The sequence below is a fragment of the Ambystoma mexicanum genome, chromosome 8 (assembly GCF_040938575.1).
Source record: "Ambystoma mexicanum isolate Mex_15411 chromosome 8, UKY_AmexF1_1, whole genome shotgun sequence".
Classification (NCBI taxonomy): domain Eukaryota; kingdom Metazoa; phylum Chordata; class Amphibia; order Caudata; family Ambystomatidae; genus Ambystoma; species Ambystoma mexicanum.
The window spans coordinates 749,638,248-749,660,673 of NC_090929.1; the positions used below are offsets into that span (position 1 = coordinate 749,638,248).

General features: G+C 44.3%; 1 protein-coding gene across 3 annotated transcripts in view; it reads right to left on the reverse strand.

The window, feature by feature from the left end:
- PIK3AP1 (phosphoinositide-3-kinase adaptor protein 1) overlaps positions 1 to 22,426 on the reverse strand; it is a 1,287,206-nt gene that overhangs the window by 678,865 nt on the left and 585,915 nt on the right. For all 3 annotated transcript variants that reach the window (XR_011268600.1, XM_069610572.1, XM_069610573.1), the window contains exon 6: positions 11,501 to 11,633. Coding sequence is in view for 2 of the 3 variants with exons in the window: in XM_069610572.1 (XP_069466673.1) it covers positions 11,501 to 11,633 (133 nt within the window). In the remaining variant the exon portion in view is untranslated. The remainder of the gene's footprint in view (positions 1 to 11,500; positions 11,634 to 22,426) is intronic.

The following is a 22,426-nucleotide window of genomic DNA, read 5'->3' on the forward strand; positions in this document are numbered from 1 at the left end:
AACTTTCCGAAGGGCTTACAGTAAACATATATACTGATAGTCAGTATGCCTTTGGGGTGGTTCACAACTTTGGCAGACTATGGTCAGAGAGAGGGTTCTTAACTTCACATGGCACCAAAATCCAACATGGCTCCCTAATAGTACAACTACTCTCAGCGCTTGCGCTCCCTACTCAGTTAGCCGTCATAAAATGTGCAGCACATCGAAAGATTACAGATGACATAGGAAAAGGGAATGCTTTCGCTGATCAGATAGCTAGACAAACTGCTACCGATCTCTTTACGGAGATGTATGTTTCAAGGGAGATTGTAAATGCCTTGCAATGGATGAGGGTGTTGGGTCTGTACGCGATATCCAAGCTGATGCCACGTTAGAAGAATCCAAGATGTGGGCTGAAGGCTTGGGGAGACCCGATTATGGTGGGTGTTGGGAGGACATAGTCGAAGGGAAATGGCTACTCCCTGACGCTTATATAATGATGATGGTCGTCATTGCCCGTGGTCCTACGCATATATGTGCGCAGAAAGTCACGAAAATGTTAGAGGAAGTTTGGGCAAATGACAACATTTCAAAAATTACCCAGCGTTATGTTCAGGACTGCATGATTTGCCTACAACACAATGTGGGAAAGGGGACAGCAATTCCAAGGGAAAGTTTTGGGCCACCCTCTGTCCCCTTCGAAAGTCATCCATTTCGACTTTATTGAAATGGAACAGTGTAATAATATAAAGTACGTATTAGTGGTCATCTGTGATTTTAGCAAATGGGTTCAGGCTTTCTCTGTCAAAGATGCTACAGCCATGACTACTGCAAAGACTATGTTAAAAGAATATTTTCCGCGGTTCAGGCTACCAAGAGTCATCTGGTCAGACAATGGTCCACATTTTGTCGCTGCTGTAATTCTGCAGATATGTGCAGCATTACAGATCGACAAACGGCTCCATTCGGCCAGACAAGCTCAGAGTGCCGGACTAGTAGAAAGACACAATGGTACCATCAAGAACAAGCTCGCTAAAACATGTGCCGGCACTAAATTAAAATGGCCGGACGCCTTACCGATCGTGTTATTAGCCATGCGTACAACCCCTCAAACTAAGACTGGGCTCTCTCCATTTGAGGTGGTAATGGGGATACCTGCCAATATCTGGAACCTTCCTAAATGTAGATGTTTGAGAAATGTTGAAAATGTATTACTTTCAGATTATTGCAGCCAGTTGACTAAAAACCTGTATTTGATTTATCACCAGGTGCGAGAGGCTTTACCTGTGCGATACGAGGGCCCGGGCCACAGCATACGGCCTGGGAGCTGGGTGCTCATCAAGGCATTTGAGCAGTCTTCCTGCCTTGCTCCTCGCTGGCGGGGCTCATTCCAGGTCCTGTTGGTCACACAGACAGCGGTGCGGGTCTCTGGCAGAAAAAGCTGGATCCACGTGTCGCACGTCAAGAAACTTCCTCAACCAGTGCCACACGATACAGAAGAAACAGAACCCCTTGCTAACGCTGCAACCAACGATCCCAAAGCAGTAAACAGTGCTGAGAGTGTATCGGAGAATCTTTCTGAGCACGTGAGGCATGGGAAACCAGCCATTTTATCTCCACACTCTCCAAAAGTTTTGCTTCCGGAAACTGCTGCTTCAAATTCGGCATCTTCACTTGTTTCTGATACGTTGCTCCCAACGGGAAGTGACGACACATTGTTTCCGGATCAATCAGTACCGGGAAAAGCAAGGTACAATCTGCGTCCAAGAAGATAGACTTACGGCACGGTTTTGCTGTGCATCTGATAGACTTACAGCACGGTTCGGCTGTGATGAAGGAAAGGATCATCGAGGGCTTGTTTCTGCCTACATTTGAGAAAGGGGATTCTGTTGGCTATGGTTGTGGAAGGACTAAGAAGTCACGCGGCTGGGAGGTCGCCAGCAACGAATATTGGGGGTTTCCGTTTGAAGACTACAATGCCTGCTACCGCCACCGCTCGTATGGGACTTGTAAATGATTGTGTGACCAACCGGGATAATGGACAAAGTACTTGGGCCCCGAAAACGTATTGCTGTGTTTTTATAATAATATTTGATTTTGTAATAGTCACTGTTTTAGGCCTATGGTACCTCGAGGAATCTCATCCTTTAGAGTCCTTGTTACCGACTGAAAATGTACCTACTGTTCCGACTCCCTTTGTACATTTGCATACTCTGTCCCCAAGGGACTCTCAGCATAGACAAAGGTACCACAATAATACTCTGTTACTTAACATGAATGCCACTCATGCCATTTTTAATAAGTCCAACTGTTGGGTCTGCTCACATTTACCGCAACACGGGGATAAGGGGCTAGGTTGGTATATTCATCCCTTACATTTGACAACTGCTTACTATGCTTCTCTTAGAGCACTATTCTTTGGCAGTTGGAACGATAGCATCTCGGGGAACTTTGATGGCACTAATTTGAATAGTTTTGAGAAACGTGTTCTGACTCCCCTGGGATGCTCGCTTTTCGCAAATAGGAGTAAGCTCAACGTTGCTTCTATTAGGCCTTCTGATAGACTGTCTCGTCCTTTCCAATCTTTGATTTCCTTTAAGATGGCTCCGATAGGCAATAAGGACCCCATGCCTCCTTCTTACACTGTTAACCATAGCCCCGATTCAGTTTCTTTCTGCATACAGAGGAATGGTACTCAGTCAATGGGAGATTTTAGAGGTTGTGCCAACGCTGCAACTTTGACTGGGGAAGACAGACCTTTGTATGTAGGCGAACCTGTCTACTTTGTTTGCGGTAATGTAGCATTTCCATGGTTGCCCACGGATTGGCAGGGAACCTGTTATTTAGGGATCTTGTTACCTGGGGTGTTTATAGCTAGTACAGTAAAGGTTTCAAAGGGTCGTCCACGGCGGGACGAGAACAGTGACACTCCAGCACAGGTCTTGGGAGATGTAGCAAAATCATTTGTGCCATTTTGGGGGCAGATACCGAATTCCGATCAGAAGACTAGCGAGAGTACTGGAGAGAAGCATCAACCGGACCACGGACATACTCTATAATATGACATTAGAACAGAAAGCGATAAAACTAGTAGCGCTTCAGAACCGGATGGCATTAGATGTCATTCTGGCTGAACGTGGTGGAGTGTGTAAATTAGTGGGGTCCGCTTGCTGTGTTTTCGTGCCAGATTCCGCCTCAACTATCTTCAAGGCAATACAGAATCTGCACGTCCTTAGTTCAGAAGTGCATGTTCCCGAGGGAAACTGGGATCTTAGCGCTTGGTTCTGGGACTTCTTGCGATCTTAAGGTTGGAAGGTACTTTCGGTCTTACTGATCATTTTGGGAATTCTGTTGTTTCTTTGTTGTTGTATTCAGTGTCTACCTAGTATATGTTCGATGCTAGGGGGATGTTGCACACAAGCGATAGGTGCCATAGGACATAAAGTGTATGCCCCAGATAAAACTTCCAAGGAATACGTGTTAAAGGAAATTTTAGCAAATGACCTGATGGCAATGGATATTTCTGACAGCGATTCAGGGTGCATGGACGACGATGCATGGAGTTATTTGCAAGGAGATCAGAAGTAGTTTAGCACTTGGCATAGGCCAAAAGGAGGGTTTGTCAAACGAGAAATTATATCGTACCTCCTATTGCAACAAATATATGTATATTGGCCTTTGCCAAGCTGCTTGTAAATCACTTGCGAAGAAATCCGTGTTGTAAGGTCCTGACCTTAGAATCAATGTAAGCCGCCATTTTAGGTCAATCTGCCATTTTAGGTTCTCTCTGTAAAGTCACCCGGTGAGTTAAAATGGTGGACAATGTCATTCCGAAATATAACATGGCCGTCTTGACCTCTGTGTGTAACTAATATGTAACTTGCCTGCAGGCCACTTGTAGGGGTCGTGAACTGAGACCAGGTCCTTCGTTGACCTGTGTGTAAAGGATTACTCGTGCAATGAAACTAATCCGCGAGCATATGCTAAGAGCAATGTATCCAAATACTGAACTAAGAACACTTGTTTAACTACATTGTATTAATGTTTGAGAAGACCTTTATGAGAAATCCTAAAATACACAGTTGCCGTGTAGGCTTGTTGATATATGTATTAAAGGCAAACTTGTTGCATGTAGAGGTACGAACTCGGCATGAACCCTAGATCAGTAATGTATTAGAGGTATATTAACCCGAAGTAGGGTTGGACATCATGTTCGCAAATGGTATAAAAGAGCAATGAATTCTAATGTACAGCGTCTCTCACTGAACACACTGAACCAAGTTGGATTTTGTTGTGTTGTACTGAGGGCCGATAGCTATCTGTTACTTTTCTTGGAAAACTGTTCAGTATAAAATAAAGATCTCTGTATGTTCCTTTGCAACCCGTGTTTGGTGTATTTCCTTTTGGGGTACTCAGCCTCGATATTTGGCTTTTGTTTCACAGCAGGTCCTAGAAGACATAGCGGCCCTTAAGATTGCTTTGGAATTCAAAATGGACACCATTAGCCTGGACGTGAATCTTCTGCGGCAAGATGTTTGAGCGCTCTAAGAACGCATTGGTACACTGGAAAGACACCTCCAGGGACGTATCGATACTGCAACAGCAACTGCAGAACCTTCAGGGTAGAGTGGAATAAGCACAAGGCCGAGCCAGATGCAAAATTGTGCGAATTATCTGACTTCCTGAGGGGGAAGAGGGTACGAGCCCCACTAATTTAATTGAAAACATGCTATTACAAGAAATTGGTCCGGGCACCCTCACTCAGGGCTTCACAGTGGAAAGAGCTCACAGATCCCTGGCGAAGAAACCGCCACCAGGTGCCCCACCTCAGCCTATAATAGCTTGGATACTCAATTACAAAGATAGAGAAAGGATCCTTGAACATTTTCAGAAAGGCGGCACAATACAGCGAGCATCAGCAAATATTACTTCTTACCCAGAATATACCCTGCAGGTGCAAAAACAAAGAATGTCCTTTACATCTGTCAAGAGGAGGCTGCGAGGAGCGAACCTGAAGTACATGTTACTATACCCAGCAAGACTGAAGGTGTTCAATAAGGGCAGAGCCATCTTCTTTGACAACCCAGAGGATGATTACGCATGGCTGGACACAGAGAACTTATCATCTGAAGAGGTCCAACAGATGACAGGAGAAGGGGACACACACTGAAAGGCCTGCGGAATTCCCACAGGGATGGCATGTGTGGTAGATCGCGAGAGGCAAAGAACTTTTGCACAGAATACAGGCAACAATACCATACCTATGCACAACAGGAGCCAGCAGTGCGCATACCATATGAGAGCATGCTGCGGAAAAGCGTCCTTCCCCTAAGAGTGGATATCTTTTTTGGATACTAGTTGCTGAGTATCCACCTGCCGCACCCCAGCCCCATGGGCAAGCAACGGAAGCAGGGATGCCTGAGCACAAGGTATTGAGCTGGGCAAATTGTTGGGTTTGGAGTGGGTAAGGGAGTTGGGGTAGTTAGTGGGACGTTAGCCTATAGATACATGCAAGGAACATATGATATGTGCATCGGACTGCTGCGTTATGGGGAATTGCTTATACGGGATCCGGGACCTTAGAATAGCCTTGTGTAATGTTGGAGGGCTCAATAGTTATATTAAACGCAACAGAATAATGTCATATTTGAGACGCCAAAAGATAGACATTGCACTCCTTCGAGAGAAGCACCTCACAAAGGACAGACAAACTGCACTCGCTAGGAAATGGAATGGCACAATCCTGGGCTCGCCATACTCAGCGTTTGTAAGAGGGGTCTTGATATGGGTGGCGCCGTCTGCACCATTTAAAGTCCTGAGAACCTTTAGAGATGATGATGGCATAATGATTTATTTCCAAGGGCATGTGGAACAAAGAGTGCTGTATTATTAATACATACGCACCGAACCAGGATACTGCAGCCTATTTCCCCCTGTTATCTCCCCAGATTAGTAAATTCAGAGACGGTGCAGAGATTTGGGGCAGAGACTTTAACTGTATGCTGAACCCTACCCTAGATAGATTGGATGATAAAATAACACACCCAGGCCCTCCGGCCAAAGCCTTGAATATGTTATTGCAAGCATTCAAGTTTCCCGATGTATGGAGAACACTACATCCGCACATACAGGGATATTCTCGTTATGCTGCCCCTAAGGACCTATACACCAGATTGGACTATGTATTTACAGGAAAAGAAACACTAGGTGAATTTAAAGCGGCGGAATACAGAGCTTGGGTGCTGTCAGATCATGCTACCTTAGTGGTTACATGGCAAACTTGCCCCCCAAGGGCATGCATCCTGACCTGGAAGCTAAGAAGCGAGTCCCTCAGAGATGTGGTGTTCTGAGAACAGTTGAGGGAGGGAGTGAAGGACTATTTTAAAAAACAATACAGGAAGTATTGACTCAACAGGCACATTGTGGGAAGCTTTCAAGGTAGTAATAAGGGGAACAGCGATAACTAAGGCAAAAGGTATGCAAACTGTGATAGAAAATGATTTTGGGAAAGCTGAAACTAGGTTAGAGGCCATAGACTGCTCAGGGGACTTGTCCAGGGATAGGACCCAAGAAGTAGCCCGACTACAGCAGGAATGTTTAGTACACTGGGAAAGGTTAGGCAAGCTGAACTACAAGAAATATGTAGAGAGACAACACGGTGAAGGTGTTAAACTGGGGTGCTTGTTGGCCTGGCTATACAGAAGTGAGTCCAAATGAGAGTTGATATGGGAGATTGTGGGAAGGGGCTGACAGATTGCCTAGAAAATTCTACAAAGAGTTTGTGGCAGACATGGCGACCCCGTTGCTAGCCATGTTGAATGAAGTGATGGACACGGGCGCACTGCCAGCATCGCTGAGAGAGTCTATTATAGTTCCACTACTAAAGCCCAATAAGCCAGGAACCGACTGCGGATCGTATAGGCCTCTCTTGTTGCTCAATCAGGATGGGAAAATCCTTACAGCCTTAATGGCCAACAGGCTGAGGCTGGTTATAGCTAAACTTATACACCCGAACCAGACAGGATATGTGCCAGGCAGGAACATTACGTGTAACCTGAGAAGGCTACACCATGTCATCGTTGAGACATACGGGAGCACACATTGATATACAGTAGCCTCACTGGATGCGGTAAAAGCATTTGGTTAGATGGCCATGACTGACAGCGGTGCGGCGCAGCTTCGACATGGGGCCAATTTACATAAAATGGGTACAGCTACTGTATAGCAGCCCACAAGCAAGAGTCAGGACAGGAGCCCACATTTTGGAACAATGGCAGTTGGAGAAGGGTACCTGACAGGGTTGTCCGTGATCCCCTATGCTGTTTATACTGGCCTTGGAACCACTAGCAGTGTACCTTCGGAAGGAATATCATGACACAGACATAGTGATACAGAACAAGGTTAATTTAATCTCTCTATATGCAGATGATATGCTTTTGTACTTACAGCACCCAGAAATCAATTTACAGTACATTTTGGACGAGTTTGAGCGTTGCTCAGATTTATCAGGCATTACGATTAATGCACAGAAATCATGCTTGTTCCCTTTAGCAGCATACAAGGGGACCTCTCCTAGTGAACTGCCTACGCTACCGGTGAAGTGGGAGGTCAACTCATTCAGATACCTGGGAGTAGATATCTTTCATGATCCTAAGACAGAATATTTACAGAACACACTAAAGGCGTTGAAGAAAGTGGAAAAATCGGTGTCTTTCTGGGTCAGATTGATGCTCTCATTGATGGGGAGAGCTGCTTCATTAAAAATGGTAGTGCTCCCGAGGCTTCTTCATTTCTTTACTAATATTCTGTATAACATCCGCAAAGGCTTTTCTAACAGACTCAACTGTATATGTCGAGGCTTTCTATGGCACAATATAAGGTGCAGAGTAGCACTAACTAAATTGCTGAGACCGTACGAGCCAGGTGCCATAAAAGTACCCAATTTCAAGGCATATTTTGTGGCGTGGCAGCTGCAATTGGTTACAAACTGGCTATCAGATGAGCAGTCCCAAGACCCCTTGATGCTGCAGCCCTTAAGTGCCCCATTTTATTTGAAGGAGGTGATATGGATGGTGGCAACGAGCACCCCGAGGTCCCCGCTGATGCTGAGGCTGGGTAGGACAATTTGGCTCAAGGCCTGTCGCTTTTTAGAGAAACAGTCGTCTTATTCACCCCAGGTCCCATTAGTGAGACTGAAGGAGGGAGCCCCCCAACTTAGGCTAAATGTGAGGAAGTACTGGGAACCCTGGGGAGTGGTGACGGTTGGAGAATTATTATGTGAAGGCAGACCGATGGACTTCAGTGTACTCACCTCAGAAACAGGTATACACGAAGGACAATACTTAATACACACCTCACTCCTCACTATGTTACAGCAGAAGGTGCCGGGCATGGATGGGGTGTTGCATGATGATGACACTATAGAAACGCTTTATGATATTTCAGAGGGTGGGCATGCAGTGTCTAGGATATACAAGTTACTTATGTCACAGAGTTGGTACATGCTGAAGCAAACCAGAAGCAACTGGGAGGCAGATTTGCAAGAGCAATTAACAGACAGAGTCTGTGGTAGGGCACTAACCTATCATAAAAAGGTGTTTAGAAACGTGAAGCTTCAATTAATACAGCTGTATATAACTCATAGGGCATACCTAACCCCGAAGAGGATTGCCAAGTTCAGCAAGGCAGCAGAACAAACCTGCCCGAAATGTGGACTGATTAACACATATTTGGTGCACATGTTCTGGGCTTGTCTTGAGATCTGGCAAAACTGGGAAGAAATTGCGCAGGCCTTGGCCGGGGCGGGTTTAATATTGGATACGAGTACGCCGGTGGCCTGTATGCTCGGCATTTTTGTGCGACCGAAACATGTTAGTAAGGTTAAAGACTTAGCATTCATCCTGGTGAAATGGAGAATAGTAATGGGGTGGAAAGCGCGCAAGAGACCAGAAATGCGCCTATGGTGGAGCGACCTTCAAAAATGGATGCTGACAGAAACCGAAGTACGGAGGAAAGCAGCCCGCCGATGCTAAGGTGAACCAAGTATTGACCTTGCCTCCTGGAATCATGTGGTGCAGGAGTTTATGGCCATACCCCAGAGTGATGCCGGATTATTAACCACTATCTCGCACAATCAGTACCGAATGCAAATGCATATATCTAAAGTCGTTGTAAGATGTTAGCATGATGTCAGTGGAATAGGCTGGGATCAGGGTGGGAGGAGTTGGTGGGTGTGGCATATACAGACATAATTGGCTGGATAATTTATGCAATGTACATAACACTCTGTAAGTTATCTTGTTGTTTAAAAATAAAAGATAAACGTTTAAAAAAAAACAAGGAAGGTGTTAAAAAGTCCTATAAAAAAAAGCACCAGATAGGGAGAAGAATATCTATCAGCATCAGATGTAGGACCAATCCGAATTTACCCAGCAGCAGCACAATGCTGTCACCTTGTGCTACAGGTCAGGAAACAGACCCCAGCCAAAGACCAAGACATAGACCAGAGACAGGGTCCATCCAATGACCAATGTAAATCACAAGACCAAGAAATGGACTTAGCCAAAGAAATTGGTAAAGGCACTTTAAATCCCAATGACTGTGATTGACTTGCAGAAGTTGGTAGATGCTCAATAGTTTTGCAATCTATATTAAGGATACACTGTGGACACTAGGGGCCTCATTATAGGTTTGGCTGTGCAGGGAAAATGCTGGTTATAATGCTGTAATAACCTTACCAGCACTTTTCCCACCCCACCAAACCACAAGTTTGCCTGTGGGGGTCACTGATTTAACACTGGGAAAAAATGCTGGTATTACCGACACTGGTATTACCGTTGCTGGTAATACATGCAATCCCCTCCATGCATTCAGACGAGACTCCATGGAATGGGGATTTAACGCCCTTTATGCTGCCTGTAATATCCTGGTAATACAGTATATCAGGCGGTGGAAACGGTAGCTCAGTATGCCGTATCCCGCCGTAACTAGCAGCAGAATAGCGGCAAATGTAAAATGCAGCCCTATTTCTTTTACAGTAGGCCTGGCCCTGCATATACTTTATTCCTCTTTTGTCTAATGGTTTAATTTGCCACCTGTCCTGTAGACAATTTCCCAACCCCTCTGAGCATTAAATTTGAATTAAGGTACTGAGATCTATTGGTTGTGTGCATGTTTTGTCGGGCACACCCATGACAGGACATACATTACTAATATCACAATCAAACCTAAAACTTGATGCTTGTTGTATGCTTTGTGATAGGATGGTCAACTCGGTCAGCTTTGCTGGGGTTCAAACATTTGCTGTAGAGGTCACATAAAGCTTCACACTGATCCCTTAACTAGGTGAGTTACCATGGATTCTTTATAATGTATCCCCACCTAATCACTTGGGCACACCACTGGAGGGACAGCTAATCTACTGTGCTGTTCTACACTGAATGTTTAAATAAGGACTACTCAGTGGCCAGGGAATTAACACAGAGCTCAACATTAAAATAGCAGCCAAACTGTGCCATAACACTTAAAATTGCACGTTTCACGTAGTTTTCTTATCACTGAACACAGTATAATCTCTTCTATATGAACAAATATACATGTATTTGTTATGTCATGTAGATGTTTCTGTAATATTATCGGAGCTGCCTTTTGTTAATAAAATGCGAGAAGTAGAAAACAACTTACCGTAATTGAGAATGCAATCAATAAATTCATTTAATAGTCTAGGGATGAACATGTCTGTATTCTGGTTTCACATACAAAAATAATGTTATCATCTTTTTAAAATGCATTTACAGGTAACTTTGTTTGCAATGTATTATGATGATGTAAGTTTAATTTTCTTAAATGTGGATATTTGATATGTAAGTCTATTCTATGGTATAAGAATCCGGATTATATTATTATTCTTTTTATTGCTTCAGTGCTTTTGATTCACTAATTGAAGACTTACTAATAAAACCCTTCCACAAACCACTTGCATTTGCACTTTATTTCCATGTAAATTGATAATGATATCTGATCTTGTTCCACTTATCTTTCAATGCTGCATCAGGATGCATTCGCAGATAACATTCAGATAAGCAAAAACAACATCACGAAACATAATGTGATTACAAAAAAGCAGTAATGTTCACACCATCTGCAGCGATAATTACTGTAGTACTTCACACAAAACAGGTGAACACTTCAAACAAAGCATAGTAGATCAAAAGAAAGACTAGTGTGTCAAGTCTCAGATATCTGCGACTATTTCCATTAAAATGACAGCAGAGGTGAACCAAGTGCAACTAAGGCAAACATGGAACATTGAACCACCAGCAAACCACAATTAAACACATACACAAAGGTATGAAATAATGATATTTCTCAGACTGAAAGGCATGTGCATATTTGGAGTATACCGCTATACATAACAATTATTTTTGCACCACACAGTATAAGCCAAAAACATAAAAATTGAGATTCAGAATTGGTTTTATCGATATCAGTAAACTACTAGTTGCTAATTATCTAAACTTACTTGCACTCATATCCTCTTCCTCGATTTGATGTACTCCAAAGAGATGCAAACCACTTGCAGGAATGTTGTTCTTCAACGATTCTGTTAACAGTTTATCAAGAGTTTCGATGTTGTATGGCACTATCTTGAAGGCCTAAATGTGGATAAATAACAGAACAAAATGACTTTAAATGACTGGAAAAGGCATGACGGTCATCATACATCTATGAAGGTTGAGAAGAAGCATAACACACTCCTTGGTCTTTTAAAGCATAATTTATGGATGCATTGGTGATTTGTAAATTGTGATCCTACGATAGAAGGAAGGAGGATAGGGAGTAAAAATACATCAAACAAGGAAAGGCGGAAGAGTAACAGTAAGAGATCAAGGGATAGTAGAGCTCTGTTTACAAAGCCCTGTGGCAGTTGATCTTGTAAACTACAAGTGTCATGTTACTATCTATAGTACTTCACAGCAAGGTTTATACAATGTTTATGGCTTTCAATCTCATGGGCGTCTTGGAAAGAGTGCTCATGATCATATTTTATCTGAAATTAAGTTTTTATCACACCCTATTGCTTTATTGAAATATAGCGGTGGACTGGGGAATTGATAAGCTTTGAACACGGATTGATATTGTTTGTGAATCCTACATTGACCAGGTATGTTATTCCATGAAGTGAAAAAGAAAACGAAGACTAGGAAAAGCTTGACTTCCATGACAACATACAAATCAATAGGATTGTGATTTGACTTTCCTTTTCTACATGTATGGTGGGTAGTGATGTCTGGAGGGATCCCTCTGGGAGTGAAATAAATAGAATGATTGTCTACCCAAATAGTGCTTGGGGAAAGGATTAACAAATGGTGACAGTTGCCTCTTTAAATGCCCAAAGTCCTGTGTCATCCTTATCACAATGGCAGAGTGGTAGCAACCTGGCTATATTGGTCACTCACATTCTCTGGCAGGGTGGTTTAGAGTGCTCCAGAGCACTCATGTATTGGCTGGTATTGACCTTTCTTAACAATAAATGCATAGATTATAATTTCCCTTTGGTCCATCTGTGCGTTTTGCTGCCAGGCCCCACAACCCAGTGCCCCTAGACCTTCTGGCAGGATTCTGGCATTCAATTACTTACCCTGGTTGTATGGGACCAGGGAACTATGGCATTCCACTCTTCTGCAGGGTTGTTATCTTATTTGCTAATTGTCAGTGCTAGTCTGGAGACTCTGCTCTCTTCCTCTGGGTGGCACTGTCTGCAGACCAGCTGGGTGTTTGTTGGCTACCAACAGCAGAGATTAACCCAAATTTCAATTCAACCTCTCCTTTCACTAGTGTCTATTTCCAGAAACATGGACTACCATTCCCATTATGTACCTGCAAGATAGCTGGAAAACCCAGCACCGAAATCCAGAAGCTCTCTTGGAATCTGAATTACAAGCATGCTAGTTTCATAGTATCTGTAAGCGGACAGACACATTTAAAAAGACTGCAACACTCACAATTACGGTTCTTGTGATTCAATACAGAAAGTCCTGTAGTTTGGCAGCATTGGCTTCTCTCTCAAAGTTCATGCCAGGGGTTGCCACTAACCATACCTGTAACTGCTTGTGTGCAGCCCAATCATTTGGCATACACTGGATTTCCTCTTTACTTACACTGTTTATAGGCTGCCACAACCTATAGCTTCCTTTGCATACATTGAGCTCTGAATCTCATGCAGCAATCTCGTACAATCTGGGACCAATTTAGATTCTCTCTCTTCTTTGCTGACCGTTCTCCCAATGAAGAAAGAATTAACTATAAGGTTGTAATAAAGGATATGTAGAGTCCAAATATGGCAATTAATATATTATCTTTAGTTCAATTAATACTGACACCAATGGATCATTACTTTTAGAAAAACAATGATATGCGTATGAGGAAGCTGAAAAACCTGTATTATTGGAAGCTCCTGATCTAAAACCCCAATGATAGGTAAGATAAATTCACTAAGTATTGTATCAATAACACTACTTTCATCAAATGTCAAGCTGGTAAATTAGTAATCAAGTTCACTCATTTTCTATCCAGGAAATCATTTTAAGATATTAATTGCTGAAAAACTACCCAATGAACATTGGCAGATTGTCAAAAATGTGATAACTGTTTTTGGGTGCATTAGGAATGCTAGTATATTGCTGGTTGGAGTGGCAGCAGATAAGTATTATATGGATTTTGGAGCTCTGCCACCTTCCTTATTAAATGTTTGACCACGCAATTAATCTGCGACCATCCCATCACTCTGTTTGACCAATTGATGAGTTTGTATGTAGCAACCATATGATCAGTTAGCTGGGTCACAACTAATTTGTATGGAGCTTGACCACTTGATCAATTTGATTAATTATTTGATCAATCTGTGTGTAGCCTTAAGTATATTAGACTAAGTTTGATCACTACCATATCTTACAAAATATGCAAATAGGACAAAGCACATATCAAGAAATCCCTTCCCTTGGTAATGATTACTGACTGTTGGCAAAATAATGTCTGGTGATGCTCAGTTTGGAAACTGTGAAGTATTTATTTAGAAGAAGGGTTGTTGGAATGTTTTTTTTTCTTTTTCAAGCTCATAAATTAATTTCACAGAATGAGAAATTGTGAAAATGTAATTCATTGTAATTAGGAAACAAGAGCTATTTTATCTTATTCAATTTGTTTTAGTTTAGGACTAATATTGACCATTCCTCCTTGTGCTTTGCCTGTGACTATTCCTGGTCCTGTGCTTCCTTGCTCCGATTACTTTAGACCTGCCTTGCAGGCTCAGTTCTCCCCCGCCCCCCTGCCTGCTCCTAGTTTTTTGTTCCTTTCCTTTCGTCGCTGTCCCTGCAGCCTGTAGTTCCTATTTCTTGTGCTGATTTTCTACAACTCCCAGCCCCAGCTTTTGTGTGGGGTTCCTGCACCTTCCAGCCTCTGTTACTTGTGCTATTTCCTTTAAGTTTTCTTCCATATGCACTGCTAGGCTCATCTCTACCTCTCTCATATCTTTATAGTGTCAATTGTATCCTGTCTATCAGACCCTGCTTCTCTGGCTTCTGTTTGTACCTTTTTCCCTTAATACTAGTCCGCAGTTCTATGCCCCTGCTTTCTGTAGCTCGCGTGTTTCCAATCCAGTTTGCAGCTTCCTGAAGTTACCTTGTTCCAACCCCTTGCTACACTTATCTCATTCTAGTACATTGCTACACTTTTCTACTTTCCTAGTTCCTGCGTTCTTGCTCTGAATTCATGTTTCCCCTTAGGATAGTGTTCTCACCTGTGCCTCTGTGTATTTGTACAGATATTTGCTCCTACACCATAGGAGGCAATCTAAGCCCCTTCCTTGGCCCGATCTCATCCATAGTCTATAGTGCATTTTATCTAATATAAAGCATTGATTGATGTTTCCCCATAAGAAATCTACTGTTTGTTTGGATAGATTCACATAGGCTTGTCTCGAGAAAGCACACTCCTTGTTTTGTTTGTACCTTAGGGTCCAGGTACAAAACACACTCTTCCTGTCCCTCTTCCATGGGCTTTTAAAGAGAGTTTCTGTAAGGGTACCAGGCACAGAGTCATTAAGCTTCCTTTATTTCTGTGGGCAGTCTCAGGTCGGACATGTGCACATCTATAGTGGGATTCCATATTGTTTGTCCAGTCCCATCTCTTCTTGTTCACCATTGCAGTCTTTTCCTCCTGTTGGATTATTTTTATTTACCCTGTCTGTTCTTCCTTCTTATCCACGCTCCTGCTGTATAATCTTGTATATACCTTTACATCAGTTTGGCAGTGCCCAAACCTAGCTAGGATGCTATGTGCACCTCCTGAGTGCGCGCCAAAGCGACAACGTTTGGACCAGTCTGAGCACCCACCTGCACACCCACACCTCCCTCAACACTTTATCCAGAGGTTTCAGCTGCACCCCTCTTTTCTTCCCTAGACACCTTCCTTTTCCTTCTCTTGCCTTCTTCATTCTCCTTCATGTTAGCCCTCCTCCTAGTTTCCTCTGTTTTCTTCCCTATTTCCTTCTTCATGCTGTTCTTTCCTTATGGCCACTGCTTACTTTTCCTTAGGAACTGGAGGCCTTGTTACTAGTTAAGCATTTGTTGCGGATAAACGATAATCTGAATTTTTTTTGTTCAATCTGTTTATTGAATGTATGTCAATCCTATAATCATTGAAATAGTTGATAGAATAACCATAATAATAATAACAATCAGCGACATCCAATTAAACCCAGCAAGATACAGTGCCTGCATAGCTAGTTAAAACAATACATTTTGAAGAATTGTAATTGGTTATTTATAACGCTCTTAATACCCAGAGGTTTCTAAGCGAGGACCCAGGAATCGAACCTGAATTGTTCCGCACATCGTCTTGCTTCCAAGGCAAGCACACTGCCTTTGAGCTTTCCTCTCGACTCTGAGAACAGAGTATTGTGACTATTGCCCACAAATACATTTGCTAATTTCATGCATAAAATATTCATATCCTATATATCAAACACTAGCGTGTGTACTCTACCTGTGTTTCCTAAAGAGCGTGATCTGAGTTTCATTTTGCGAGCTGTCTGGTTGCCCCTAGAAGACCTGTCAATTAGGGCAGCATCAAATCGCACGGGTATTGCAGCAAATTCAGCAGCTCGTCCTACCCCGAGTATAACCTCTCTGACCTTGCTCTACTTATTAGGTCTTTGTACAAGTTTGATATCTTCTTCCTCCCACCAACCATTAACCTAATCGTCCCAACTATCCCATGCTCTGCTGGTATACTAGGAAAGCCCTACCAAGCTGTACGGATCATGGACATTGTTGCAGCGTATGATAGGAACTGGTTCCTTGGCATGCCCAATTTCACGCAAAAGTTACGGAATGCCATGGCTGCACCCTCCTCATAGATTCCCCAGTGTTTTACACCCCTTCATGCCCCATACTCTCATCCAGGTGTTACCTATCGGGCCTTTCAATACACTATTGCCCCATAGCAGGATTACATGTGCCACTACATCACTGCTCTTTTTGTCAGGGTATAATGCCGCCCTTATTTGGTGTATCACCTGTACCGGTAAAGGCAGGTCTTTAACTTTAGTGGCTTCTTCCAAAGTATCATAGTATATTCATTAGCTCTTCTTGTTTGCCTCGCATATCCCGTAGCATACTGCCTGTGAGATCCAGCTTATCATGCCCCACCATTGTACCACATGTTGCACCTGTGCTGCGTGGTAGTATCCCTTAAAACCTGGGCACCCAGTCCACCCTTCTCTATGGGCATTTTCAGTGTGTACAGGGCAATTCAGTGGGTTTTGTTACCCAATATAACTTAAGGAGTATCTCGTCTAGCTTCTTGAAAAACATTGGGGGTATAGCGTGGGTAGGAAGTGCAACAACCTTGGTAGTATTATCATCTTAGAGGCTGCTATCCTCCACATCAGTGATAATGGTATACTGGCCCACACCGCTACAAGATTGGTCAATTTAGGCAGTATACACCCCAGATTTTCACGATAAATGAATTCATAGTCTATATTGATCATCACTCTAAGTATTTAAAGGAATTCATAGAGACGCTAAGCGGCAGGGTGATGATCTCGCCCCCCACTATGACTGCTACAGGATACAACATCGACTTAGCCCAGATGATTCGCAGCCTCTGACACCTGTCCAAAGCTTTCAATCTCCTGTAATATCAGTAGCGCAGTATGCACCGGATCCATGATCTATACAAAATAAAATGTCATCTTTTCAGCCATCCTCCTTCTGAGATAAATCGCCAGGGGCTCAAAAATGAGGGTGAACAACAGCAGAGAAAGGGGGCAGCCCTGACCCGTGCCTCTTCCTATGTGGAATCCTTAAGATGTGCTGTTGTTTGTTTTTACCTTGGCCATTGGGTGGTGGTAAAGTATTGATATATACCTGAGAAACTTTGGCCCAAACCCATATTTTTGCTGGGCAACCCGCATAAACTACCAGCTGGCTGAATCAAATGCCTTCTCGGCATCAAAACTCACCAAGGCAAAATCTCCATCCATGCTCGACAGCATAACCAGCACCAAGAAAAGCCTGCTTAGAATCAAGGGTCATAAATCTACCTGCAATGAATCCGGCCTGGTCCTCCATCACTAGGTGCAGTGAAATCGTGGCAATTAACATAGCCAATATCTTGCTAATCAGTGTTTATTAAAGACAGTGGCCTATATATAGCTGCATTTGATCTCTGTCTTGCCTGGTTTTAATAGCAGTAAGATGTCTGCCTCTCTCAGTGTAGAAGGTAACCCGTGGCCTCCATATACATATCGTGCAGATGCAGGATTAGGAGTTCTCTAAACAGAGTGGAACTCTACCGGCAATCCATCAGAGCCTGCAGCCTTTCCTGTTGGGTGATTAGCCCATTTTGTAATTTTGATTGGGCCAGCCACGCAAAACATTTTCTTCCAGGTACCCATTAGCTTGTCCCACTCTGCCTCGTCCTGCTTCCTGTATAGCCCTGAATAGTAATCCTTCATTGATTAGTACTAGGTCATGTGTAATGTGGCCGTTAGAGATTTCTATTTGGGTGATTGGCTTATTCTCCCTTGATCTCGTCGTCATCCACGCCAGAGTTTTACCAGCATTGTCCCCAAACTCATGTTGGTACTTACTGTATTCCTGGTACTCAATCTCACCTGAGACTCTCTCTAGAGGAATTTAGCCTGCCCTGTATATCCCCCAGCCGTGTGACCACTGCAGGGTCCGACAGGTGCAGAGTGTCAAATGCTTGAATCTGTCTTTCTAACTCTGTAATGTCTTTATTAGGTTCCCGTCTGACCCCCCCAGACATCATTGCCCACTGTATGTTGGCTTTAAAGGACTCCCAGAGGACCCCGCTGGAATTCACCATGCCGTTATTCCTATCAAAGAACTCTCATATTTCTTCTTCTATCATGTGCCTGAGGGCCACATCCTGCAATGCTGAAATACATTCTCCACTGCGGTGGACCCTTACCATTCCTCCCTATGCTTAGCACGACACACAATGGCGAAAGATTGGATAATGAACAGTCTAAAAACTCAATCTGTTGTGTAGCTGTGACCACTATGAATATCCTGCCATGCCAGGGTTGCGACCTCTCCATACATCAGCCAGTTTTCCATCACCTGCATCAGTGCCCTGGCAGCCGGACCCAAGGGGCACCCAGACTTTCTGTAGCTATCCATATGTGTGTCTATGATACAGTTAATGCCTCTGGCCCACATGATCATGCTCTGGGACATCTCCTAAAAATAAACAGGGTATACAATATTAGCAGCATAGCTACATAGTATGAAAACCTTTGTTCCTTTGTAAAGGTCTCTCAACCCCACAAATCTGCCAGTGTCATCCAATAACTGTTTATGCAGTTTGAATTGCACTGCTGGAGCCATCCAGATCACTACTCCTCTGGCAGCAGAAGAGAAGGATGATAAATATAACTGGCCTTTCAAATTGTTGTATAATTTGTTATGTTCGGATCCTGACAGATGTCTTTCTTGGAGAATTGGCAGTTTGTTTTTTTCAGGTGCCTTTGAACTACATTTTTGTTGACCCGGATATTCCAATACACACCCTGTAGCCCTGTTAGAAATGAATGTGTCTGCTCTGTTTCCCTGTGCCATGTCAAACATACCACATACACCTCTCTAAACACTGCATGGGCCCGCTGGAATGTAGTTGCTACCACAACAATAACTAACGCATTACCCAACTCCCCTAACCATCCCCTGCTTCCATACCCCAACCTGCGAAGCAACAATAGCATGATACCCACCATGCCGACTGGGGGTTGTGCTTTCACCAACAAAGAGCTAACCAACCATTACCCTAAAGGCCCTTGTCCACTAGATCCCTACTCAAGTCACTTGACAAGCCTTGGGCTCACCCTACTACCAGTGATGGGGCGGGTATGCAGTATGCTCACTGTCTGCTACCAATTCTGCCAATTTTAGTGCTTGGGATCAATGCGAGGTGCCTCTCCCATTAACTGTCCATTATGCATAACTCCTGGTAGCCGCTCCTGCCCTGACTGCTACAGGTAAACTTACTATTTTCATGGGTGCGGTACATCAAGCCGGCACCTGTTTTAATTGTACATAACGTTGATGTTATTTCGACAGCACCTCCATAAATCTTAATGCATCCTTGGGGTCCATGAAAAAGTGCCTCCCTGTGTCCCTCTCAGGCGAGCCAGGGAGAAGCCCGTGGGGACAAGGGCGCGGGATGTTGGTGTCCAGCGTCACTCTCTGTTTCAGCCGTGGAGGGCTCTCATTAGAGGATTCTGATGGCCACACCTCCCCACACCTTCAAAGTCCTGTGCCCTGCCCGACCAGGGTGAAGGGGAAAATGATGCGGGCTGTTGGCGTCCCGCGACGCTCTCTGTTTCAGCCCAGGACGGTTCTCATTGGAGGATTCTGCTGGCCATGCCCACCCCCACACCTTTAAAGTCCAGAGCCCTGCCCTGCCAGGTTGAAGCCCGTGGGGACAAGGGTGCGGGTTGTTGGCGTCCCGCAACGCTCTCTGTTTCAGCCCAGGAGGACTCTCATTGGAGGATTCTGCTGGCCACGCCCCGCCATACCTTCAAAGTCCCAAGCCCTGCCCTGCCAGGGTGAAGCAGCAGGGACAAGGGTGCAGGGTGTTGGCGTCCCGCAACGCTTTCTGTTTCAGCCCAGGAGGGCTCTCATTTGGAGGATTCTGCTGGCCAAACCCACCCCCCCAAACCCAGAGCCCTGCCCCGCCAGGTTGAAGCCAATGGGGGCAAAGGCACAGGGTTTTGGCGTCCCGTGGGGGTGTTAGCGGCCTGCTGGGCTCTCCACACCAATTTGGAAGGACCACTGACTCAGACAGTTCCAAGGTGAGAGCGAGCAAAAATTGTGCGCCGATGGGGGTGAGGTTAGTCTGCATGCTGTGAAGAGAATTGTTGGAAGTTCTTCAATGGAGACACTGGAGCATGCATATGCCTTCCCTTCCCCCCTTTTTCTCTGCAATTCTGCCCTTGTGCCCACATTGCAAACTCACCCTTGCCCCAAAACCAAACGATGATTAAGATAGCGAGAAGAAAAGTGGGAGGCTGGCAAGTGATTAAGGGAATTGACCATACTTCCAATATTGACTTTAATCCTGGCAGGATCACTGTCCCAGCAGCTGGTGGGAAATACTAAGGAGTTGCTAAAGGAGAAATTGTTTAGTATCTCACATTTTTCAGGGGAGGCCCACACCCGAACAAACAAGACCACGCAATGCTCCAACCTCACTGTTTTGGGAGGGGAGCCAACGGCCTTAACTGACCATGGTGGGGACTCTCCCAGCCACATGGCCAACCGCTATGTTGCTAAACCCGGGGGAACGCTCCACCTGCACAAACCAACAAAAGCTTGTGCTCAACACAAGCTTGTCTTCCAAATCTCTGAGTCCAAACTGTATGGCAGCTGTTGAGATACCAGAGTCATTGAACAACGGAACTGAGACGGCGCCCACAGGTTTATCTAAATTCCTCAAAGATTGCGCTTTACTGGCCTCTCCCCTGGTTTCCATTGTGCCTAGTAGTTTGCCAACTAGGCCCCATCCTAGCATTGCTCATCTGGCCCCTGACCCTTGCTCCCCCTGCCTTAGACTTGGACATGGACATGTTCACCAAAGGTTCAATTGAAGAAAAGTGTTCCCCATCGGCAGTTCCATCTGCAGCTCCTGGAGTGAGACTATGTTGGCAGCGCACTCGGGGGCTAGTTCCTTCCTCCGACGTACCCCCTTATTAGACATAATCGAGACCCAAGGAAGGGGAAGGTTTGGGAGGGGGGGCGGAGATTCAGGGTATTGCCACTGCTGTTGTGGGCTATATTCCCACCCCTAATCTGAAAATTTCTCCCATTGTCCCCAATGTCTCTATTCTAATGAGCCAGCCCCAGCCTGAACAGCCACTAAAATGTAACACACCTGCAGAGCCCCCCAGGCCTTTTAGTCCGTGTGGTAATCCTTTTACCTTGGCACATCGTGCCTCTAGTATTGAGTATTAAGCGCCCCATGGTGATGTTAACTGGTGTTTGCAATCACCGTTCTAGGGGTTGCCCATCGTATTTCTCCATGGGGTACCCAAACTGCCCTCTTATAGGCAAAAACCGAGGGACGCCCTGTTGAACTAATGCCTCCATTCGGTCCATTCAGTTGGGGACTGTGCCTTCGTGACCTGGGAGGCCATGGTCGGGTGTCATAGGCTGACCAGTGATAGGCCTGAGGACTCTTTTAAGTTGTTTTCATTATTGATAGTAGGCAGTCTGTACCCTGATCTTGGTACTGTGGGCCCCACCAAACACTTTCCAACCAACATCGCCCTATCTGGTGCAAATTTTATTGCCTTGGGCATCCAGCGATTTGGCAATTATCATGCTATTGGGACTGTAGAACTAAAATCAGAGTATTGCCCCATGCCACGAAACAGGGGTTATGATTAGCTCCTTGGTATTATTGCAACCAGATAGTTATTAGCATGCTGGAACTTTTTTGTTCTTTTTTCGATTGAAAATATGGAAGTGTAATGTTTTGCTAGGATGTGGTTTTATGGTCGTACGGCCAAATAAAGTTATTTGACTGACCGACAATGTGTTAAAATATTCTACTTTGTAACCTACAGACTTATAGAGCATACAAGGTATCATGGGTCTTGGAACTATTGTCTAATGCATATAAATCTGTGCATGGAACACTTGTACCCACGCATTTGCATTAAACTGCTTGTAGCTTGGTTATACATAACTGGGAGCACAGTATCTAATAAAATATTTTGTTTCTCTTTGAATGGGAATTCCCCATGCCAGCCAACTTAGATGTTGGCATCTTCTTCAGTTAACATGACCAAATAGCAAGCTACTGATGAATAAGGCCAGGAAATGCTTGTTATTCTATTGAATAGACTCAAAGCTAA